At 32.7% G+C, this 26,081-nt stretch overlaps 2 protein-coding genes across 3 annotated transcripts; one reads left to right on the top strand and one right to left on the bottom strand.

The window, feature by feature from the left end:
• The first annotated feature begins 1,625 nt into the window (after window positions 1–1,625).
• Window positions 1,626–8,449, top strand: LOC135847708 (NADP-dependent malic enzyme-like). Its single transcript, XM_065367377.1, has 12 exons — window positions 1,626–1,943; window positions 2,053–2,211; window positions 2,316–2,497; window positions 2,647–2,827; window positions 2,992–3,120; window positions 3,204–3,386; window positions 3,466–3,604; window positions 5,473–5,559; window positions 5,641–5,783; window positions 5,866–6,036; window positions 6,126–6,249; window positions 6,333–8,449. The coding sequence occupies exons 1-12, from the start codon at window positions 1,803–1,805 to the stop codon at window positions 6,512–6,514; spliced, it is 1,821 nt and encodes a 606-aa protein (XP_065223449.1). The 5' UTR covers window positions 1,626–1,802; the 3' UTR covers window positions 6,515–8,449.
• Window positions 8,157–25,782, bottom strand: conu (Rho GTPase-activating protein conundrum). Of its 2 annotated transcripts, none has more exons than XM_065367376.1 (13): window positions 25,518–25,782; window positions 24,980–25,350; window positions 19,121–19,263; window positions 15,105–15,220; window positions 14,057–14,168; window positions 11,944–12,296; window positions 11,746–11,843; window positions 11,401–11,650; window positions 11,118–11,295; window positions 10,845–11,031; window positions 9,146–9,321; window positions 8,861–9,048; window positions 8,157–8,763 (listed from the first exon to the last, which is right to left on the bottom strand). In XM_065367376.1, exons 2-13 carry the CDS (start codon window positions 25,331–25,333, stop codon window positions 8,654–8,656), a joined length of 2,265 nt encoding a protein of 754 aa, XP_065223448.1. In that variant the 5' UTR covers window positions 25,334–25,350; window positions 25,518–25,782; the 3' UTR covers window positions 8,157–8,653. The 2 variants fall into 2 exon arrangements, with proteins under 2 accessions (XP_065223448.1, XP_065223447.1); XM_065367375.1 differs by having other exon boundaries at window positions 25,530–25,782.
• Between the last annotated feature and the right edge of the window lie 299 nt (window positions 25,783–26,081).

The raw sequence follows: 26,081 nt of genomic DNA, 5'->3' as shown, positions 1-26,081 counted from the left end.
ATGTTTTTCATATTATGGTTTATGTAAGTATAGGTTTTTTGGTTATTTCTTTGAACTTTTTTGGTTACTGAAGTTATAGTACTGTTTTGAAAGAAATTGAGTATGAGCCCTGCCACTCCACCCTCCACCCATCTTTAAAATTTGGGCATGGTTGAATTTCGAGTCGAAGTATGGATAGTCAAAGTTATCCGCATGCAAACAAAATTTTTCAAACAGATTTCAAATTGAACCAGGAGGAAACTAAATTTGAGAAAATTTCATTGTGTTATTGCTCCGACTAAAACTTTTTTTCATTTCAGGGAGGAGAGGGTAAAAATTATCAGGGACGCCTAAGATTAATATTAAATAATTTTTGAGTCCCAATAATCACGAATGACGAAATGGATTTTGATATGATTCTTATTTAAATAGGCAGACATGCGAGCCTATTTCTGGTGTTTCAAATCAGCTCAAAATGTCCAATGATGTAGATTCAGATATGACTGTTAGGATTATTATCTTTTATGGCGTTTTGAAAAGTTTAATGATTTTTCCTTGCTTGGAAATGAATCATGCCAAGGTACTTCAATTCAATTGCATTTTTATTTTTTAAAATTTTTATTCCCAATTTATGTACACATTTTTATTTTACCAACATTTATTTGTTTGTGCACCACTTAGTAAGGTATAAAATGATATAAATTGGCATAAAATCAATACAAACTAAAAAGTTGCCAAAAAAATCATAAGTCGACCCATTTTAGGCTATTGATATAAAATTGAAGCAGATGTTCGCTGAAGTTTCGTTCGTGATGTTCGTAAAATTCCTCAATAGTCAATATTGACTTCAGCCTCAGCGTTGCATCTTATTTTATGATTCTTCGGTAGATAATCAATTCCTTCAATTCAAAGTAATCTCCAACGAAAAAGGAAGCAAATTGTGAAAAAAGCTACCCTGTATCACAGCATCAGTGAAGAGCTTTTCTTTTCAAGATACGTACACAAATACAAGTATGGAAATAGAGTATGCTCTTAAGAAAGTCATAGCATTTTACGTATGTGTTACGTACTGCGCATGGCAGGTTGGTGTCGTCACGCGGTGGAGGTGGGTGGAGCAACCAATGTGGTGCAACGTTGTACGTGAACAGCTGATTTGATGCTTGCTCGCGCACTGCGCAGTACGTAAAACTTACGTAAAATCCTATGACTTTCTTAAGAGTATAATCTATTTCCATACTTGTATTAAAGAGCTTTACGTACACATTACGTAAAGCTCTTTAATACAAGTATGGAAATAGATTATACTCTTAAGAAAGTCATAGGATTTTACGTAAGTTTTACGTACTGCGCAGTGCGCGAGCAAGCATCAAATCAGCTGTTCACGTACAACGTTGCACCCCATTGGTTGCTCCACCCACCTCCACCGCGTGACGACATCAACCTGCCATGCGCAGTACGTAATACATACGTAAAATGCTAAGACTTTCTTGAGAGCATAATCTATTTCCATACTTGTATTAAAGAGCTTTAACATTACGTACATGCTGAAAAATTTAATTTAAAAAATGCTGAGAATTTTTCATCATCTTGGATTGGCAACACTGATCACGCGATAGCAAATTCGTCGCTTCCCTCCTCATCCTCTTCGTTTGTTAGTTTTGAATCTTTGATTGACGGGCTGCGAGTTGTTTGTGATATCAGAGTGTTTTCAGGATCTTTTGAAGTTTTTTGAAGCTGATTTTGATCGAAACTTCGACCAGAAGGGTTTAAAATTTCATCTCGTTGATGTTGTAAAGAATTCGAGGTGCTGAGTTCGTTTAAACATGAATCGAATACTTGCTAGAGTTTTCAGTAAAAACTCTCTTCCCATCGTCCATCGTTCGTACCATGAAGTGACCGGTGATATAGTATGTCCTTCGATGGTCCAAGGAATAGATCATATTCGAGATTCTCGTCTGAATAAGGTACAGTACTCTTCATCTGCTATTTCACTCACGCCACACTCGTATAATGGCAGAAATCCAATTTACCAATTTCTAAATTTTCAATCACTAATGTTTGTTTTTCTATTAGGGGTTAGCTTTTACACTGGAAGAAAGGCAAGCTTTGGGTATTCATGGTCTGATGCCACCGTGTTTCAAAACTCAAGCGCAGCAAATCGACGTATGCTGGTTCAGTGTGCAGAAATACCAAGAAGATCTGAATAAGTTCGTTTACCTGTCTGAATTACAGGTGAACTATTTCTTTGCCCTTTAAATTGTATATTAGCGTGTTAGTTCCACTTTCATCGAAGCAGCCATGTATCTTACAAAGGGTGATATTTTATATTTTTACAGGATAGAAACGAGCGATTATTCTACCGACTTCTATCCGAACACGTCGAAGAGTTAATGCCCATCGTGTATACGCCTACTGTTGGACTAGCGTGTCAAAAATTCGGTCTAATTTATCGACGACCCAGAGGCCTCTTTATAACCATTCACGATGCCGGACATGTATTCGATATTTTAAAAAATTGGTAAGGCGTTCGATCATCTCATCGTCATTTTAATCGTAGCATGTACATTGCTTGATGGGAGCTTATCATTTTAGCATTGTACAAATATTTATAGCATGAGGTCATCTTTATTATAAGATAGTAGTGGTGTTATATGGTATAAATATTAGGCCTGAACCGGATGTACGAGCGATCGTCGTTACGGATGGTGAAAGAATCTTGGGATTGGGCGATTTGGGAGCATGCGGTATGGGTATACCGGTTGGGAAATTATCATTGTACACCGCGTTGGCTGGAATTAAACCTCATCAATGTTTACCCATCACTATCGACGTCGGAACCAATAACCAAGTAATACGCATGGTTGTATCATTAACTCGAGTTCGTTCGTAGAATTATTACTTACGTTCGAAATACTCTTATAACCTTGCTCGGAGATTTAACACTATAGACGCTCTAAAACCTGTACACCGTTCATTGTGTATTAATTCCAATTTTTTCCCCTTTATTTTTAGAAATTACTCGACGATCCGTGTTACATTGGATTACGTCAGAAGAGAGTAACTGGGCAAAGATATGACGATCTACTCGACGAATTTATGTCCGCCATTGTTAAACGATACGGTCAAAATACTCTGATCCAAGTAAATATTTGATTTTTCCAATTCGTATTTTATCATCAAGAACTCAAAATCATCGTTATTAAAATACATATCTTCTTGTGTAGTTTGAAGATTTCGGAAATCATAATGCGTTCAGATTCTTGGCGAAATACCGTAACCAGTATTGTACTTTTAATGACGATATTCAAGGTACAGCTGCGGTAGCTGTCGCAGGTCTCATCGCTTCGCAGAAAATCACCAAGAAACGATTATCTGACAATCAGTTCCTGTTCTTTGGCGCCGGAGAGGTATTTTGCAATTCATTGGGGTACTTTATGTGTGTAGAAATGAGTAATTTATAGTGTTTTAATTCGGTTAATTGTGCAGGCTGCGATTGGAATCGCTGATATGTGTGTGACAGCGATGGTTGCCGAAGGTTCAACTATCGACGAGGCTCGTAATAGAATATGGATGATGGATATCGATGGACTTCTCACTAAAAACAGACCGGAAGGACATCTCGAAGGTGGGGTTTAATTTTGATTAACATCGAGTACAAAAAATCGTCAAGAAAGTGGCCCAATCTTAATGACGAGGGATATTTCAACTTCTAAGATTTATGAATTAATTGAAAAAAAAATTATCGTCCAAATTTATAATCAAGAAGGAAAAAAATTATCTTGATATCGAAGAAACCTTGAATGAATTTTTAAAATAGATTTCCTCGAATTAGGTGATTAGGTCGTATCATGTTTTTTTTCAACGAATTGATGCAGTGCAAGTTTTTAATATTTTTTGCCAGCCAAATTGAAATATTTTCCCTGGAATTTTTAAAGCACCTCCCCCCCCCTCCCTTATAAAACAAAATGTAGACTTGAAAATTATATTGGTGACTGTTTCTATCTTTTCTTTTGAATCTTTGTGATCTTACTTTTAAATTTTGATACTTTCTCCTTCCTTTGATTTAAGGAAGGAAGAAGAAAAAAAAAAGATTGTGCATTTACTTGAGATAATCAACAAAAGACATTTTTAATTTTTCAATTTTTATTTTAGAAGAAAGGTTTTTTTTCCTTCTATATTTTACGTATATTTAAACTGAATTTTCAGGGTTATTTTATACGTTGTCTATTGAAATAATTTATTTTGACTGTTTTTCTCACCCCCCCCCCCCGCCAGAGTTAGTACTCGGTTACTCGTCAAATAACCAAGTTACTAGAGTTACTAAAAAGTAACTTTGTTAAATGGCCTCGTTTCTTGACGAAAATCGTCCCTTTTTAGTTTTTTGACAAAAAAGTAGGTATTATTTGTCGCCAATAATTGCAAAAAAGTCTTATTTTTTGAGACAAATGGAGAAAAATTTTCGATTTTTACCAAAATTGTTGGAAAATTACCTTTTTTTCGACAAATTGCTTAAAAATCTTGGTTTCTTTACCAAAAATTGTCAAAAAAGTAGGTATCCTTTTTTTGCCTATAATTCTCAAAAAGTCCTGCTTTTTGACTAAAATTGTAAAAAATTATATTTTTTGTAAAAATGACCAAAGTTTGTCGTTTTTTTGCAAAAAGTTCCGAAACGTCTCAATTCTTTCCAAAAATTATCCAAAAGTTTCGTTTTTTTTTTTGACGAAAATTTGGAGAGATATGTAGTATCATTTTTTTGCTATGTTAAAAAGTTCTGCTTTTTTCTAAAATTGTCAGTCTTCCTGCTTGCCAAAAATTGACAAAAATTTTTGCTTTTTAGCAATATTGGAATGTCTTGATTTTTTTTGTAAAAGTTGTCAAAAATTACGACAAAGTCTCGTTTTTTCCTCAAAGTTGCAGAAAACTTGCTTTTTGACAAAATTTGAGAAAAACTATAATTTTTTTTTCCAATGTAATCTGAGTAATTCCCAAAAAGTTTTGCTCTTCTCTGAAATTGTCAAATTCTCGCTTTTCGACTAAAATTCTCGCTTTTTAGCAAAATTCTTACTTTTTTTTTTTCAAAAATTTCCCAAAGTGCTCGTACTTGACTGCCAGAAAAATTTCCAAAAAGTATCATTTTTTTAGCCATCATTATTGTCAACGTTTTGTTTTTCGCTAAAAATTCTCAAAAATTTTTGTTTTTTCAAAGTCTTACCAAAAATGTTTGCTTTTTACCAAATTTCTAAAAATTTCGTGTTTTTTTGCAAAAATTTAGTTTTTTCTCAAAAATTCCAAAAACATTTCACTTTTTCCCAAAAATTGTTCAGAAGTCTCGCTTTTTTGCCAGAAATTCTCAAAAAGCCCAGTTTTCTTTTAAAAATGGAAAAATATTGTTTTTTGCAAAATGCAAAAAGCAATCTGCTAGTTTTATTTCTTTTCTTTTTTAATTTTTTTTCTGTTGAAGCGGTTTTGTACCAATTTTTTTTCTCTTTCCAGGTAATAAAGCGTATTACGCCAAAGATGTAGGAGTTAAAAAGAATTTCCTCGAAATTGTCAAAGAAGTGAAACCTTCGGTTTTAATAGGTAACGATTTTAAATCGACGATAACTTTTAATTTTTGCTGAAAACTTGAACTTTTATGATGTAAAATTTCCAACTATTCAGGAGCTTCTGCATGTGGCGGTGCCTTTACACCGGAAGTATTAAGTGTAATGGCCGATAACAACGAACGACCTGTGATATTCGCTTTGAGTAATCCTACCAGTAAAGCCGAATGTACCGCCGAAGACGCCTATGTCCATACTCAGGTAAAAATTTATATCCAATTCAAATATTTTTGTCGTGTCAATCTGAGAGTACGTTTTTATAAATCGTCGATTCGTGTTTTAGGGACGTTGCATATTCTCCAGTGGTTCTCCTTTTCCGCCAGTTGAATTAAACGGGCGTACTTATCAAACTGGTCAAGGAAACAACGCTTACATTTTCCCAGGAGTAGCTCTGGGAGTAATTACGGCCGGAATTCATCACGTGACCGATGAATTATTCTTGCTGGCTGCTCGGGTTAGGATTACCGTCTAATTCAGTGTTGAAGTCACGTATGTAAATTCACGTTCTTATGTACTTAAAATTTGTTGATGATTTTTTTCTAGATCGTCGCCGACGTTGTTACCGATGAAGATATAGAAAGTGGCAGAGTATATCCTCCGTTGAAAAAAGTCAAAGATTGTTCTTTCGATATAGCCGTCAAAATAGTGGAATACGCGTATAAAAATGGTAACCAACTCGAACTACACTACACGTTTTACGCAAAATTTGGATTTATTCGATAATAATTTTATTCAATGTATTATCACTAGGTATCGCATCTGTGTATCCTGAACCTAAAGACTACGAAGCATTTATCCGAAAACAGATGTACGATTACGCTTACGATTGTCCTCTTCCGGCCTTGTATCATTGGCCTAAAGAAGCTGAAGAAGTCTTAGCTCCCAAACCTATCTCCGAATTGACCGGTGATCATCTTAAAACCGCTCGTTAAATATTTCCATCTCTCATAACAAAATGTCACACATGCGTAACTCGATGTTCAAAATTCTACTTACATTGATTTTTTTTTTCAATTCTACGTATTTGCTAAGTTTTTATCAAAATAATCTCTCTTAACAAATTGGTTTTCTGAGCTTTGTGTAAAGATATCTAGAGTTGGCGTCATTCTATCGTGTCATAATGGGATTAGTTTTATTGAAATGTTCCTACTGTATGTCTGTAACCACTTTGGGTGAATTAGTTATCATTCCGATAATTTATTCTATATTTGATCGGCGATTTTAATGGCTAAAGAACCGAAAGTCGGAGCCGATTATGTGTCTGTGATCATTTTGCGTTTATATTTTTTTATAAGTGTGGGTAATGAAATTACTTGCAGTGTTGATTAATTATTTTTAAAAAAATTTACCATCATCTATTATTTTTATTGAGTATTATTTTGCGTGGTTAAGTTTCTCAAGTATTACCAAGTATTTTTATCTATAATGTAAAAATATCGATGATCGTCGATTTTTTTTTAAATAGTTCTTTTGATGCGTCATGATGCCAAGTCGCCAAGAGTCGTAGGATTTTAATTGAGATCTGTTTTTTTCACAATTTTTGCATAAAAATTCTTCATTAAAAAAGTCTTTGTCGATTTTTTTTTTTTTTGAAAAATATGTAATCCAAAATTCTGTAATAATTGACCACACGATTTTAGTAATTGACAAAACAGGGTAATTAGCTCTTCGAAAATTATTTTAAAGCAGCGTTTTTTTCCTGTTCTATCAACAAGAACCGCAAATTTTATTCAGCTATCAAGGATTTTTTTATTACTGAATAAGGGAAATTGTAAAAAATCTGAAATACTCTTTCGAGTATTTTCGTCGAAGAAATGGGCCAAATGATTTCCTCTTCGACTCTCGGTATTTGATCCTACGTTCGGTGTGATTGTTTTCACAATATTTTCCAAGTTGATGAATCATAGTAATTCATGAAACTAAGCTTTAAAAAAATTCAATTAATATCGTCAATATTATTATCAATGCATTAAATCGAAAATTTGATTTTACTCTGTAAATTTGGCTACAGAAGTTGCTAAATGTTCATTTTATTAATTCTAATTTTAAAATGCTATAATGTTAAATCCGCCGAATAATTGTTAGAAAAATCTTGAATGTCAATTTTCTTCTCATTTAATTATTAAAACATATCTACGACTTCATATTATTTTCAATTTCAATTTATTCATTTCTTTCTGGCAAAGTGGACGCGAATTCGTCAATTTATCAATTATATTTCGTCCGAATCGTGAAAGTTTGATAAACTATTTTAACATTTTGCCGAGATAGTAAACCATAATCTATATAAACCGGAACTTGATCGTTCTATTTTTTAAAATTTAGAAATAGTTTACTCCTCTTTTTTGAAGCCCGATTTAGGTTCTTATGGTCAACAAGAGTGAGTCTGAGGTGTGTGAATAAAATAGAACCAAATTCTAAGAAGACACACCAATGCCCTTTCAGCTCCTTGCTCGCTTCTCCAATCGAGAAAATGATATCAGATTGATAATCTGTGAGGTCAGAACGACGCCAAAATCAAAATGACCTTGATCGAAGTGAAAGAATTTTGGGTCGAGTGCAAAATCACGGAAATATTTTATATAAAATGTATTTATTAAAAATATAAGATTTTCTATACTATAAATGGTTACTAATTTGTTCGTTAATAAATTACACGAATAAACAAAATTGTTTTAAAAATCCAATTCAACTAAGTATTTTCCATCGCCATTCGTAGAAGACGCAAGCTTCCAAAAATACGCTTAACATACACATAACACAAACACAAAAATGAGCACTAAACTGGTAACATCCTGTAAATTTGATTTGAGCATTACGTTACAATATAGTATACAAAATACAAATAAATAAATTATATTCACGTCGCTTCGTTTTTTAAATAAACAAATTACAATGAAAGTAAATAATTACACATGAAATAAATAGAAAAATGATACAAAAAACACGCAAATTGTAGGAAAAACACAATAATAATCTATTAAGTAATACAAAATTCCAGTCGCTATGAGCTTATATGTAATACTGATAAATACTCAAAGTATTTCGCTTCTGGGGATATTTTAGTCAATTTATCTATATCTGACAGCGTTTCTATGATCACATTTAATTAACCATTCGGTATTGGGGTTTCGTTGATAGACTGCCATCATTTTAGCCGTTGGTTCTAGGCATCTTTGTCCTAAGGGGAGGAAAAAATACGTAAAAATCAATGGTAAGTAAAGTATATTATTTGTATTTTAATATGGAATGATCCTACTGCGAGTTGATTTTATTACCTATATTTCCACCGATTTCATATAAAAAATGTGTTCTTAATGCAGTCTCGGCATCGGCTGTGGCCAACAAACAGGATAAATTACCATTTGGGGCTAATTCCGTAAGTACTCTTTGTTTGATATCTTTTCGACGGACTTGTTTATTGCTTATATTTCTAGGCGAATTTTTCGAACCGAGTTCTGTGATTCTGCAATTACAAAAAACCAGAAATGGAAAAATGATTGATTATGGATCTACTTTAATCATTATTTTTTTTTTCAATTTGAAAGAATGCGACAGCTTACCTTAATACGACGTCTCCAACAGTCGTATCTACGTTTAAGGCTACTGGAATGTTGGATAAATTGAATTGAGGAGCGTTCACACGAATTACTCCTTCTTGAAAATCTACTTCGTTGTCGATTTTTCTCATTATCATTTCTCCTCGTATACCTTTCTTGTGGCCGAGGAATTTTTTCATCTGTGAAATCGAAAATTAAAATACATACGTAATTATTTGAGACGAATTAAAAAATATACTTAATGAGAACATAAAATGTTTCAAAGTCAGAAATAATTCAATATACAAATACAAATATACCGAAAGCATTAATGGCAGGGCTCCTGCTCAATTTTTTTTCAAAAAAAAAAAAAAACAATACAAGTAGCCAAAATAGCTTGAAAAAGTAGGTAACCAAAAAAGTGACAAAACGCGAGCAAAAAATTTTAATGTGGAAAAAAATAACCAAAAAAACCTCCGAGAACATTTCAAATTAAAATGTTCCGGTTTTTACATAAAAAGAGTTTAGACCGTTTTTTTTTGCAATTTTTTGGTGAAAAAAGCGAGACTTTTTTCCAATGAGAGTTTCTGGCAAAAAAAACATATTTTTGAGAGATTTTTGAAAGAAAAAAAAATGACAACTTTTAACGCTTTTTACAAAAAGTGATAGGTAATTTTCAAACATTTTGCTAAAAAAACAGAACTTTTTGTCATTTTTTGAAAAAGTGACGATTTTTAAAAATCTAAGTATGGCAAAAAACAAAACTTTGACAAAAAAATATATTTTTTCGTTTTTTTTGCTGGAAAATTCAGACCTTTTGCAATTTTTTGTTTTGGTGAAAAATAATACATACCTTTTTTTGGGTAATTTTTGGATAAAAATTAAATTTTTCAGCAATTTAGTAAAAGAGCGAGTTTCTGTCAATTTTGTGGCAAAAAAGGAAGACTTTGTAAATTTAAGCAAAAAGCAGGAATTTTTGGCAAATTTTTGCAAAAACATGATTGGTAAAAAAACAAAACTTTTCGGAAACTTTGGGCAAAAAGCAATATTTTTGGGTAATTTTTTGAAAAAGTGAGACTTTTTTCAATTTTTTTTCCAAAGTCAGTTTCTACTTTTCTGAAAAAAAACAGAATTTTGGTAGATTTTTTTGAGGTAAAACGACATTTTTTAACAATTTTGGTAAAAAATAATTGGATTTTTAAAAAATTGAAAATTTTTAACAATTTTGGATAAAATGCGAGACTTGGAAAATTTTAGCAAAACGTAGGAATTTTTGGTAATTAGATATATACTTATTGGCAAAAAATTATAGTTTTTTGTAAATTTTTGTGGCAAAAGCATGACTTTTTATTGCAATTTTTTGTTTTGGTAAAAAATTTTCCTAGTTTTGGATAACTCTTGAAAAAAGAAAAATTTTTCAGGAATTTTTGCAAAAAATGAGTGTTTTGTCAATTTTAAGAAAAATTAGGATTTGATATTTTTTTGTCATTTTTGCCAAAAAAGGGATACTTTTGGGTAATTTTTGAAAAAAAATGAGACTTTTGACAATTTTAACAAAAATGAGAAAAATCAAAATTTTGAATATTTGTAAAAAAAAGTAATTTTAGTAAGCAAAAATTACTTTTAGTAACATTTTATAACTTGTATGAGCCTTGCGATAGGAGAAGCATTTTAATTACGCAGTTGAATTAATTCAACATCAATCACTGAAAATCCAACTCACCGGACTGTTTTCTTTCAAGCCGTATTTATCTAGATCGTTGATACGCCTTAATTGAGCAATTAATGGGCAAGGAACTTTGTTCAGTCGATCGTAGCAGCTCATCAGTGTTTCAGTGATACGGCAGCTGACTGCTGCTAATCCCAACTGAGCTTGTAGATTAGCTGCACTTTTATCTATTTGAATGTATCTGCGAAGCGAAAGCCAAAGTAATTAAATTAAGTTTTGTTTATGAGGAGAGAGAAGCTTAGCTGGAAAACCAGAAAATTCAGCTACCTGGGAGGGAAAATCGAAGGCGCTAAAATCATCGCAACGTTATGCTTGCTCATCATGTTCTGCTCCTCGTGCTCGACCAACTTATTCATAAACGAAATGATGGCCAACAACGTCAACCTATTTTCCACCGGTAACAATAGTACCAATAAATTAAGCACTTTTTCACATTCTGGTAAACCTATTCGAGCGAAACAAACAGAAAAAAATATGCTTTAGTAAAGACATAAATCGTCAAAATAACGACTTGAAAAATTGATACTTTTGCCATCAACATTCAACTTACTGTGCGACTGATAAAACAAATTGATCAACTCGTTCGTTAAAATAGGTTCGGGTAAATCGCGCAGTAATTTTTTAAATACCGCCGTTAACTCGTGTATGGCACTTCTCTGCAACATTTGATCGATTTGCTGGGGCTCGTTGTAGAAATCTTTTTCGATAGCTTGACACAGGGCGTCGATTTTCGCTTTGTTTCCAGCTACCCTGAGGACGCCCTTTTCACGTAAACCACGTTTTTCTAATTCGTTCAAGAGCTGTAAAAAAAAAAAAAAAATAGCAATGAGGTGAGTCTATTGATCACTGTTTCCCAAAACATAGAGATTGAGAAATGTCAATGGTCTCAACTTACTTTACGAAATATCAAAGGAACATGATGTATTTGTTCTTTGGATAAATTAGAGTCTTTTTCAACCAGAGTAGATAAAGAACATCCAAAAATATTGCCTTCTGCGAACACACCAAAAAAAAAATCCATTCGTGTTAATCGAAATAGGAAAAAAAAACCCTAACCAAATTTTATCGTCATGAGTAGTCTCATTTTACGAACCTTGTTTTCGTTTTCTTTTATAAGGTTTAATTTTAGGAAACGGGTTAGCAGCTTTGTCGAAAATGGTTGATAATTCTACAAACAACAATGGTCTCAATTTGACTAGATCATCGTCGGCCAGCGTGTCCACCCAAGTGCATCCGACCAACCTTTCTTCTTTAATTTGTTCGCTATCGTGTTCGTCGTCGTTTTTCCATTCGATGACTGGCTGCTGCCACATGTTCTCGAAACCTAAGCTGGTACAATGGTTGTTATTATCCTTGGACACCTCTTCGGTATTCGATTCCGGTGTAATTGTTGAAGGCGCAGTCGTCGTCGTCGTCGTCGATGATTGAACCGGTGCAGTCGTATTTCTAGAAAAATTCAATTAACGCGTGAATTAAAAATGAACATTTTATATTCACGTGACCTAGAGAAGAAGAAGACTAATTCGTGGATTGATCTATCGTAAGCGATTATTTGAGGCTAATAAAATAATTTTTGGTTATTTATGGTAAATGACGAAACATTGTAGGTAAATTACTGGTACTTTTTATGAATGAACAATAATTATTCACAGTAAATAAATAATAGGTAATTTTTGATGAAACACTGGATATTTTAGTAAAGTACCATTAACTATGGGTTTTTAAATTCTGATAATTTTTGGTAAATTGTTAGTAAATTACTGGTAATTCTTGGTAAATTTTTGGTAAATTACTGGTAACTTTTGGTAAATTTTTGGTTGTTCATTGGTAAATTGTGGCTAAATTACTTGTAATTTTTTGGTAAATTACTGGTAATTTTTGGTAAATTACCGGTAATTTTTAGTAACCTACAAGTAACTTTGGGTGAATTGAATTCTGATTCTATTTGAATTAATTACAGGTAATTTTCGGTAAATGACTGGTAATTGGGGGATTGACTTTGAGAACTTGGACAAATCGCCTGTTGAGTTCCTAAAAATATGTCAACTTTCTGAAAATTTGAAAAAAAGTCCGGTTGATTTTTTTTAACGAACATTTGATAACCTAGTTTCAAAGAAAGAACATAAAACTTGAAAAAAGGGGAATTAAGAGTTGCTTTGAATCAAGACTAATTAACTGATGAGTTATGGATTACTTGAGATGATTTTTGATTTTATTTTGACAGGAATACATCGGATTTTGAAAAAAATCTCATTCGAAGTAAACTACAATTCAAGATTTTTGATCAAAATTGTTTTGTATCATGTTTTTTTCCTTTTTTGAAAATTTTAAATCAAAATATCCAGAATTTGGGAGCTTTTTTCATTATATTTAAAGAGAAACTCTTTCTACTATTTTTTTTCAAATTTTTTTATTTGACCCATTAAAATTTAATTATAAACCTTTTTTCTTAAAATGCCAAAAAATTGAAGCGTTTTTCCATTACTAAAACAAAACAAAAACATAAAATAGGGAAATGTGAAAATTGTTGGGAAAAATCCAAAACATGATGAAGAATAAAAAATATTATCCACTAAAAAAAAAACAACAACAAAATATTATTCAGATAATTGAGGGAAAACCTGAAAGTAATTTGAAAAATTGATTTAAAAAATAATTTTATAAATCATTTATTTTAGGGCAAAAAATCGAAAGAATTACAAAAAATGAACAGAAAATGTAAAATATTATTTTTTTAGCAGCCAATTGGAAAAAATTAAGTCAAGTTGAAAACCTATGATCGTTGGCATGTTTTTAGAAAATATTTTTCCAAGTTGCTTCCAAATGAAATACGTAAAAAGAAGAAAAATCGATCATTTATCTAAAACCATTCGACATTGTGGATTGAACAGACCAAAAAAAATTTGAATAGGCAATAGAAACAAGATAATTGAAAAAAAAATTGATTTTTTTGAAAGGGGGGGGGGGGTTGGTTGGTAGACAATTTTTTAGGAAAATCAAAATTTCAAACAACTTTTTCAAAAAAAATCAATAATGTTCAACTAATTAACCTGAGCTAATCTAATTTCTAAAGAATGAAAAGAATTTATGCCTGATCCAACCAAAATCATCGAACAAATGATTTAAAATATTTTAGTCTTTTCAGGTTGAACCTCTTCACAACCCTACCAACTGTAGCGTTAGTTAATCACATCAGTTTTTCTTACCCATTATTAAGCTTTTGACTATCATTCGTTGACGCTTGGTAACTACTTCTGAATGGGTTGATATCTCGTACTGTGCCGAACCTTTGGAATCCCAACATCGTGATACCTTCCGCTGAAAAAATTAAAAAAGACGCATTCATAATTTTTTTTAAACACCATACTCATTTAAGTAAAAAAGTAATTAAGAAAATTCGACTGAAAATGGAAATCTCACATCGAACCATTATGTAGGTAGAGGTACCCATATGGAATTTTCCAACAATAATGAGAACCGAAAATTTAGGTAAAATACTTTCTCAAAATTCAAATACAATTCGTTAACACAGATACAGAAATCGATATCTTTTCTCATTTCTCCTACGAGATGCGAAAATTACCAGAAAAATGACACAATAAACCCACTTCCGTTCCATTCCTCATAATAAGCATACGAAACCTTGTAGATATGCCAAGTACGAATACGAAAACCATGTAAGTACAATATTGCATACGCATAGTGCACAAAATTTTCATACCTGTATATCGTATTTTTACACCGCACCGTCACCGTCGCATAATCACCAAATTAAAGGAATTCGCATTCTTATTATAATTTGGAACTCGTTAATTTTATTAATAAGACCAATAAACCTAATTACCTATACCTATACATAATTATAACACGTTTTCCAAAAGAAAGGTCGACATTGAACCGGGCCAAGATGAAGAGGGGAAGAAAAGAACAAAACAGCACACGCTATACAACCAGTTATGCGGAACTTTGTACGTAGGTAGATGTACGCACAGGAACTACACGTAGACGAAGGTACCTCAACACATATTACGTACCTTACCTACCTCACTAAAATGTTCATACAATCGAATACTCAGAATTAAAGTAAGAGCATAATTATTATTTCGACAATGGGCGATATACGAGTACAAAAAGACAAAAAGACAAAAAAAAATTGGTAACCGAGATTCGTGAAATTCTTGACATTTTTTTTTCAAATACTTCTGCGTTATACTCTCGTTTTTATTCAGGTAATAGGTATGCATTCAAACTCACCATTTCCTGAGGCGACGACATCTCTGTCCGTTTTGATAACTCGTCGAAATATTTCCCTTCTAGGAGTAAACGTTTCTTCTTTAGATTTCGAGTCAGTTGTGGAGCTGCCAATGCAACTACATTTACAAACAAAAATAAATAAAATTATTTACTTAGCATGAATTCAAGCTTGTGAGCAGGAGAGATACAGTTCAAACAGGGAACAATAAACTCTTTTGTTATAGGATGTAATTGATTAACTTTTAAAGCTACAAAACTCGAATGAAAAACTAGAAATTAGAATTGACTCTTTTACAATTTCAAACGCTGAACTTAATCCTTCTGAAAGACTATTAGAGGAAATTTTTCATGGGTGTTTGTTAGAGCTAATTATTTTCCCTTGAAAAAAAAAAAAAAAATGGACAGATACAGATATATTTTTGCAAAATGGTGGGGGGAGGGGAGAAGTGAGTCATTCTATCATCTGACATGATCGTACCTCCCAATGTTAGGGAACTGAATTTCTACTAAATTAAAAAGATCAAATAATTGTTCTTTGAATTTGAAAAAAATGGCAATAATGTAAGTAACTACTTAAGTAGTAAGTACATACTTACAAAAAACAGAACATTTCATTTTGGCTGAGCTTGAAAAAAAAAAATTATCCAGAATTTTGTTTGGAAATGCTAAGTAAATGAATTGAAACATAAAAAATTGAAGAAGTATATTCCAAAAAACAAAAAAAAAATCATATTTTCAGAAATTGATGATAAAAATGAGTATAAGAAACTACCAAAAACCATTTTACAAGACAAAAGTAATTCAATATTTTGCAAAAATGTAAAACGAACGAAGCATATTTTTGTGGTATCAAATCATAGAACCGTAATATGAAAAATTCGAAATTTAATATAGGTAAGTAAAAACATTTTCAAGAATGAGAAAAAATTTATTTGAAAAATATAAAAAATGGTTATCAATTTCAGGGTGAAAGAATGATTCCAGAAGATCGATAATTAAAAAAATAAAAATAAGTACGAAAATTCCAAAAAACAAAATCTAAGAGTTGCTGTAAATGGCTCTTGATAAATTAGAAAAAAAAATGGCAAAATAGTAAAAAAAACAAACACGTTTTCAATTTTTTTTAAAAAAGAAAAAATATTTAACAAAATTATTCAAAAAGTGGATGTATTTTCTAGTCAATTACCTATTCGGTACATTAGAGCAAAACAAAGCTCAACAGTGTTGAAAAAAAATAACAATGAATGCAAATTGAAAAAATGACAAAAAAACAGGACTAAAAAAACGCAAAAAAGACTAAGTAAAGTTTTTTTTATCAAAGCTAAAGAAAGACAAAAAAGTTGGAAATTAGAAAAAAAAACCAAAAATAAATTAAAAAAATTCTCAAAAATGACACAAAAGGAATGAATATAAACCTTTTGAATAGAAAAAAATCTCAAAAATAAAATTACGCTGATATTTTCGTAAAACTGTCGAAAAATGGAGCATATTATTATAATTTATTATTACAACCAAAATTTTGGAGAAAATTAAAAAAAAATTGAAATAATTTTCAAAAAGTAATTTTAAAAAGCTAATCAAATTTGTTTAAAAATCCACCAAAACGTAAAATATTGGAATTTTTTAAAAATATGATGAGATAAGTTTTTTATAATTGGGTACTTTAAAAAGACCGCATATCCGAATGTACCGATTAGTAGAATACAATAGAACCAAAGGGGGTAAAAACTGTATCCGAATGTCCGAATAAGCGAAATGACTGCCAATGTCCCAAAAGGTGTAAGTATCCGAATGTCCGAAGTAAAAAAAAACTTGTATGACTAGGGATTCCCAAACATATTTGGGTTTTGACGAATATGGAAGCCAATGGAAAGTACAACTACCTTGTATGTAGCATAAAAACACCTAGATAAGCGTAAGGTCGATGAAGATGGGCTCATGAAACCCCAAAACAGATTTGTGAGAGGCCCCACTCCCGCAATCCTGGAATTATGATCGACTGTATAGCCTAAGCCTTATTGCATTTTTACTTCAGGAAAATCTGGCTAAAAACCATTGAGAAGGCACAAAAATCTACTTTTTTACAGCTGAAAAGTCGAAACTCCTAAAAGGCATAGGTATCTAGGACCCCCTCCAAACGCACATGCAAATTTTCCAGCCTTCCAAGTCTATTTGTGAGGTTTCTCTTCTCCAAATTGCTCTAAAAATTTGATTTTGATTTTTTTGACTTTTTTCGCCCCCTTTTGTTTCTCTCTCTTGAGAAAATGGACACACCTCCATTTTTTAGCCAAAGTAATCTCCACTCATATTTTTCAAATCCAACGTAAAATCACACAAAATATGAAATTCCTCTGGCTAAAGCTGAAATGTTCTTATAGTCTAAAAAGAGGGGGAGGGGTGAATTTTTTTTTTAAAACATGCAGTATGTGCCTATACTTAATTAATCTTGATTGAGAACTGAAAAAAATTCTAAAATACCTTTCTTGATCTTACAATTACGAGTAGATCATTTCATGACTTTAATATTCTCCAAATTTTGAAAATGTAAACCTGAAAGTTATTTTCCAATTTCCAATAATCAAAACAATTCCACAGGTAAGTTTTTAACAATTTTTGAATTTGGCAAAAATGATTTAAAAATTGACACCACTGCCTAACAAAATATTTCCCCGGTTTCAGGAATGATATCTTTCTACAATTTAGCATTAATTAATGCGAAATATTTGCCAAGAAAAATTTTTTGAACTACATTAAGTATATGCAACAGAAGTACCTACTTTAGAAACTCCTGTAAACGCAAAAATCCGAACGGACATTCAGATACACTTTTTGGGACATTCGCGGTCATTTTGCAACGGACATTCAGATACAGTTTTTACCCCCCATGGTTCTACTGATAACCACTAATCGGTACATTCGAATACACACCGTTTAAAAAAACAGTCAACAATTGAAGTAAATACTTGACCAAAACAATGACCAAAAAAAAACCAGTTTAGCACGACACTAAAATATTTTTTAAATGGCACTTTAAGGGTGAAGAGGAGGGGTGAGGGGAGGGGGTGTCAGTCATTTTATCAACAATTAAAATAACTGAAATCCCTGCAGTTCTTAATAGAACTTTTCCAACTTCTAAAAAAAATCAACTTTCAAAAACGTAGGTTTGGGAACCCCACTTGAAAGCAGTTCTTTGAGAATAAAACTTGTTTCATTTTTAATGCTTCTTCGAAAATTACTCACCACGTCAGCTTCAGATAGATACCCATTCCATAATTATTACAATTATGTGAGGTTATTTCATCAGTAATTCCTTTCAATTTTTGTCAAAATCTCATTTTCGTTTTCAAAATGATTTTCGGAATTTTTTCAAATTACCTATGTAAGTATTGTTTTTCAAATTTCTTATTGCCTTTTCTGAGCTACAATTTTAATAAAATATCGAAATAGCATATTATTTTGTCGGATTCAACTATTTTATCAATATAAAAAAATCTTCAATTTTTCGAAATGTGATCAATTTTTTTTCAAAAAGTTACAATTTTTAAATTTTTTTTTCCAATGGCACCTAAGACTGCAACCTTGCAGGATAACGTTTATTAAACAATATTAGATTGTACAACAGTCAGAAAGAAACTCTCAATTTTGTGGTCAGAAAGAAATTCCCAATTTTGAAGTGAAAAATACACGATTTTAAATGAAATATCATTTTTCAATTTTGGAGTCAGAAATTCTCATGAAAAAAACATCACATATTTTCTCGTAATCGTACGTTCGATGATACATTTTATTCAATTAATTTACAAAATAGCAGAAAATCAATCGAATAAAAAGTCGAAAAAACGACTTGAATCACCAATGGTAATTTTGCCCCTCGATGAGTCATTTGTCACCATACATTCTCCACGTTTACATATATGTACATATTCAATATCATCTCATCTAGGTACTTCTAATTATACTGAACCCACTCGTTAAACAACAAATATCCAAAATGACCACAAAAAGGTACAACTCACCTCAAATTAATATAATCCGGGAGCGACGAATAAGGCTGAAATTGCGTTTCATTCTCGATCTTGGCTGGTTTAACGGGCTGTCCAAGTCCATGTCCATGTCCATCCCTTTGACCATTGACTTTAGTCTGCACAGTCTTATAATCCTGCACCAAAAAGGTAAAAAAATCATTTTTCAAGCAGAATTCACCGCATAACATGTTCGCTCGACGACGACAGCCGAACGACGCGAAACAAAAGCTTCCGGACTCTACTCGAAACTTGCACTTCCGATCATCTCGCGCGAGTCCCCAACCACGTCGTCGTCGCCCCCCAACCCAAAAGTACGTCTTTTTCGTCTGTCTCGATTCGATTTCCCACCAATAATGGTGTCCGTGGTGGCCGTGGCCGAAAATGATGCGACTGTTTTCGCGATCGCGAGCTCCAACGTTTTACTTTCTTCTCTGCGATCTCGCGCACGTGTCATGCACAAAATACTGCAGACAGGTATCTCTCTCACCGACGACGAGTCTCGATGCAAACAAACGTTGTTTATGTGTAATCTTATGGGCTGTGTCACACATATAAACACTTCGACGTTGGAATCGTACCGTGTTTTATCGATATTACGAGTATTATACGTATACGAGATACATATACTCGTAAACACGCGTACCCGAATAATAAACAATAAATACTTAATATATACGTATGTATCTCGTATTATACGAACAGGTACGAGTAGGTAGGTATTACGTTCTCTGGTACGACGACAACGTAACTGACATACTAACCGTGAACCTGACAGCAGCAGACTTCTTTAACCCGAATCGTGCGCCGGAAAATTCAACAGATATGCTATTTTGGATATGAGTATAGGCTGAAAAGTAAAAATAGACATCTATTTGGACCCGAACGTGACCCCAGTTGCTTTCGAAGGTTTATGCATTAGAACGAGATAGTCCATACAAGACTAACAGCTATGATGTATATGTCCATATGTCCATAATTTGCAACCGCATTAACGCAGCTCCTTGTCCGCGAATTCCTTTCAAGCGCCATAGTCGACTGGCCGAGAAGCCATCATGGTTTGCTTCTCTAATGACGAGTAAGTCTCTAGGTACCTTATGTTTTGTATTGTATAAGATGATCGACGACCAAACAGAAAACGAATCCTCTAATTGCGTTTGTAGCGAGTATTATTTATCATACCTATATGAAATGTGCGTCCTTGAATTACGACTATACCAGTGTCTTTTTGCATGTCGAAATAAACGAGCGGTATACATGTAATGCGTTCCACTAATTTGATGCTTGGAAAACCGCGACAATTTATCACGTAATTATTATCAGCAGTAGCGAAACTAAATCGAGGTTTGAGGACAAAGTGGCCAAAAGATGGACTACTTTGGCGCCACTGTCTCTAGAATTTTTCGCTATTTTGGGTGGATTATGTTGCAGATTTGGGATTTAAGGGAGATTTCAGCTGAATTCTCGATATAATGTTCCAAAATCTGGATGTATTCGGATTTTAGTATCGAGATACTATGTATGTAGTTTTAGAATATTGAAAATATGAATTTCAGAAATCTGAAATCACATCGTTTCGTGGCAGCGAGAAGAGGAGGAGTTTTAAAATATGTATTAGAAATTTTCTATGGCCGAGATTTGTGCTCTGAATTTGTCAACAACTTTATACAATATTGAAGATGTAATGATACAGGCAGTTAAAAGAAAGTATTGACCGTTCATCTGGTTTATAAACGTTGCAATAACTTGTTCCAGATACCTTGATGAAATGCCTTTAAAAAGAGAACTTTCAAAGAGCGATCATATTTACTCATGTTTCTAGTTTTTAACAAAATATGTATTGTACGATGATGGAGCTATTCGAAAAAATTTTTGTACTGTTTTATGGAGCTCATTTGGGTTACCTTATTAGAGAAATTCAGTGGTTTAAGAATGTGGAGGGGATGTTGCGGACTCAAACCCAAAAATACATAAGAAGGCATATTCTAATGCATGGCTACTTCAAATTCCAAAAAATAACCGCATATCCCAACTCAATGCAGTACCATCGAAAATCTAGAAAAAACACAATGAAGAAGGACCATTTTTTCCAAATCAAAGTTACGGGCTCAAATTTTGAGATAATCCTTACGATCCAAAACCTCTATGATGAAATTTTTAGATCGCCAAATCATCTCTGAGGCGGCTCTAACCCCTTCAAAAAGGGTGAAATTGCAATTTCAGTTGGAAAATTTTTCTCTTTGGCAGTTTTCAATCGATTTTTTTCAAACTTGCAGGGATATTAGATACCAGACACCACTACATATAAGGGTTATTTATGGAAATTTTTTGAAGCTTTTTCAGCAGGGTGTCTAACTAAACTCCCAGCCAAAAATTCATGTCCTATTTTTCCCTTGAAACTTCGAGGAAATCGAACAGGGTTGCCATTTTTTACAGGATCAAAAATTAGGTATTTCAGTATGTTCATTTTTCTGATTTTTGGAACATATTTTTCATTTATTTTTCATTTTATGAGCTTTTAAAAAAATTTTCAAGTGTGTTTCGAGCAAAATTCATAAATGGTAATTTTTTGCCAAAATAGTCAAATTTTTTCAAAGTGGTCATTTTTTGCCAAAATAGTCGGTTTTTGTCAAAATGGTCAATTTTGCAAAAATGGCCTTTTTTTGCCAAAATGGTCAAATTTTTTCAAAACGGTAATTTTTTGCAAAATGGTAATTTTTTGCCGATTTTTTTTGGAATGATAATTTATGTAAAATAACCGATCCCTCCTCACCCCTCCCCCTTCCCATTTTCCTCTAAAAATTGTAACTTTTGGCCTAAGTTGTCATTTTTTTTATCGACAGAAATTTCTTTTCTTCATTTTTTGCCAAATTACTCGTTTTTTTTTCAAAATAACCATTTTTTTGCCAAAGTGATCTTTTTTCCGCAACATCAGAATTTCTTCAAAATGACCCAACCTCCCCCCTCCCACAAAACTTCTATTCTCCTCCAAAAATTGTAATTTTTTGTCAAAAACTGTAATTTTTAGCCAAAGTTGTCATTTTTTGCCAACGAAACATTTTTACCCTAAAATTACCATTTTTTGACATTATTCTTTTTCAGCAAATATGATCATTTTTCTTTGCCAATGTGATATTTTCCCCCAAAATGACCATCCCCTGACCTTTAAAATTGTCATTTTCTTCCAAAAATTGTGATTCTTGGCTAAAAATTGCTATTTTTATCTCGAAAATTTGTTATTTTCAGTAAAAATTGTTATTTTTCTAAACAGTGTTCAATTTTTGCCAAATTGGTCATTTTTTTTCAAAATAATCATTTTTTTTGCTAAAATTATTGTTTCCCGAAATGAAAATTCATCTCCCTAATAAAAAACATCAACCTGACAAACCAAATCTAACCCCCCCCTTTTTTACGGGTGTAATAATCTTGTAATCATAAACACCCCTCCCCCCCCAAAAAAACACCCAAAAACTGTTGTTTGTGGCCAAAATTGCCATCTTTTTACGAACCCATCCCTTAGACAATAGACATCCTGCTTCAAGCATCTAAACGGCACTCCTTTCAGAAGTATTACAATCATGAAAAGATACATAGCCTATACTTACATCTCGTATGGATCTGCATTTTGTACAACATTTATATTTTTTTTCAAAATTTTTCATACAAGGTAAAAAACCTTCAAAAATGCAAAAAACTGATTTTTTTTATGGTTTTAAATTTTTTTCTCGCAATATTGTATTATAAAAAAATTAAAGTGGACTTCCTGATCTGATCATACATAGGGTAGGTAAGGTATCAAGATATTGAAATAAAATGATATGAAGGAGGTGGTTAAAAGCTCCAAAGATTTTGAAAATAAGTATCCTTGTAATTTTGGGACATTTTGGGAACGCGCTGACTTTTTGAACCCAAAAACCTTACTACATTAAAAGCAAATCTGGGAGAATAATTTTGACTTTCCGAAGCCCATTTGAGGAAAATTTTAAAACCCGAAAAAATTCACCTGACTCGACAATTTTTTTTGGTAAAAAAATGGAAATTTGGTTCAAAATGTTCAAAAACTAGATACAATTAATTCGTCATTTTCCCCTAAAACATTTCATTGCCACGTTGACCTTTTCAGCTCCAATAGCATTATGGCACCCCAAAAAATGTTGAAATTTTTTTGGAGCATTTAAACCCCCTTTTTCAGTCTATTCCGAGTTTGTAAGGCCTCCAATCAGAGTTGTCATATCAATTTATAAATCAAAGATCCTTGAATTGGACAAGTTTTTGTACTTAAAAAAATTTGGAGTGTACGATCTTCCATTCAATTTTGGACGAAGAAAGACAATAAAGTAATTGGTGCCCACCCACGGCAAAATGATAAGATCTGATCAAATTTCATCAGATCAGACCAGATCCAATCAGATGTTCCTTATTGGATTTGATCAACTCTGATCAGACCTGCTCAACTATGGTTAGATCCAATCAGGTCTCCCCTACTGGATCTTATCAGGTTTGAACAGTGATCTAATCTGATTAAAACTTTGACCTGACCCTGACCAGAACTGATCACGTGATGAGGGCAAAATTGGAACCGGGGAATGTCCATATCTGATCAGATCCAATCATTTTTCGCTGAGCATTCAAAAATGGATGGAACACTGATTTTCCAAATAATTGGATCATTCAATTCCTACAATGCACACATATGGTTAATGATCAACCTTTTCACCTCACACATCCCCCACTTCACTATAATTAGAAACGTCCTATTTCTTCGAATTCCATTCATTCAAATTATAGCTGACGTCCGAGTTGAATTACACACAGAATCATAAAACAAATATTTCAATACATTCGTGACGTTATAATTCGACCGAATCAACCAAAACTGCTATAATTCTTCAAAAATGACGAAGTTCTTGCACATTACGCATACAATTCGTCGAAAAATATGATACAACTCAACGTGTCAATGAATTTCCTAATAACACCCATATTACCCTCCTCGATCCACTCGAAAAAAATGAGAACTTTCAAGCCAATATTTAGAAATACGAGTAGATAAGCATTGTGATACTTGAAACAATAGGTATTATACGATTCGTATTTTTCAATCCACAAAGTTATAGGTACAGTGAATTCATCGGATGAAAATTTTTTCCGAATTGGTTTACCGTTATCTGCGAATTTTTCCGCTTTTACCTACTAAATAGAGAGAAACTAGGAATTCGCGGGTTAGTTTAAATCACACATTGATTTGATTTTAATGACAGCTACGCTAAAGTAATCGCGACCGGTAAATAAATCATAAAGTTCATTAAAGCAAAACCGTTACAGGCTCGTAGATTCGCATTTTTATCACTTTCTATACGCTAGCTTTACTGCACACAGTTTACGGATACGAAAATTACATAATTTCCTGTCGTATTTAGCAGCTCATAACGTACACACGATGAAAAGTAAAAACTACATACGTAAAATAAGCCGAGTGTGACCGAATCGATTCTAATTATGAATGTCGACTGGGCCATATTTCATCGAAAATAATAACCAAAATATACACTTATCGCTTACTCAACTGACCTGTAATATGCACGGGACGAGTATGAGACTTAAATACATATCAAAGGCGCGCAAACAGCCACTAAAATTATAACTTATACATAGCTCACACGTCTAATTCGCTCGTTTCATTTTACATAATATAGAAAAACATACATATACGAGTACAAGGTTTCAAAATATCCAACAATTGAGCAAGCCTATAGTATTTTCAATCGTTTTTTCTTACATAATGCAAAATACACCAGTGCAATTGAACTTGGAAATGGGTAAATTGTTCTGTAATAATGTGACAATACGTACTTCGATATTTTTAAAAACGTCTCGAATATCGGGCTTCTTCTGCTTAGTTTTCGGTCGATGTTTGATGGTCTGATTCAAGCTATGGACTCGTCTTCGAACAGCATTCGCTTGATTCAGAGATAAAACATTCATCACAGGCTCCAATTCCGTTTCTTCGATCTCCTGTCCACGGAAATACGATTCGGATAGATGAGGCAGACCAGCCAACACCAGCCATTCAGCTTCGTCCAATCCTTCGTCATCTGATTTCAAAGGAGAATTGTGATTATCATCGTCCGACGATTTTTCATCGCTCGTAACCACTCTGTACTCGTTCCAGTAGTCCTGGAAATCCTGACTGACATCTGTTTCCATTTTGAATCGACTTCAATCTGAAGAAAAATTACACGTTCGTTAATAGGTGCCAACTTGACAGTGAAAGAAAATTCATAGGTGTAAAACACTCGAGGGCATACTTGAGCTGAGTCATAATAACTTAATACCTTCAATAAAGATTACAGCTTAGGGTTTGCGTTCACGTATATAAATATAGTAATACCTGTATTAGTACCTTTGGAAATGATTTCGAGCATGATTTATCAAATATATTCCAGCATTCTTCGAATTTTTCAGATAAGCTGGGTAAGCAATAAAAATTTTTTCAATTTTACCGCGTATTTGCAACTCGAAACACTGAACGAATAGAGCACGAAGATTTCACGAACATTTTCATATCTACATCGCAATTAGTACACGAACGCGTAATTAATCTAATCTCTACGAGGGTTTAAAAATTTATGAATTATTTTTATTGACAATTCAATGACAATAAACATAGCTACAGGTAAAATCAACGTGTTGGTTGGGTAGGTTCGGTTCTTTTCGTTTTTGCTTCGGGTTCGGTGTACGGTGTTTCTGATGGTGACGTCATCATGAATTGAACCAGTCACAGAGTTTTTTACTGTTACACAACCAATCAAATTATCAGGAATTATCAACATTTTTTTTGAAAAAATTAATTTGAAAAAAATATTTGAAAATAATTATTCTTTGGTAGAATAAATAAGTAGACTCGATGAAATCTTGCACCCAAGGATGATTTTCATTGCTTGATGTGAAAATC

The sequence above is a fragment of the Planococcus citri genome, chromosome 5 (genome assembly GCF_950023065.1).
Source record: "Planococcus citri chromosome 5, ihPlaCitr1.1, whole genome shotgun sequence".
NCBI lineage: Eukaryota > Metazoa > Arthropoda > Insecta > Hemiptera > Pseudococcidae > Planococcus > Planococcus citri.
This window is presented reverse-complemented; position numbering and strand designations above follow the sequence as displayed.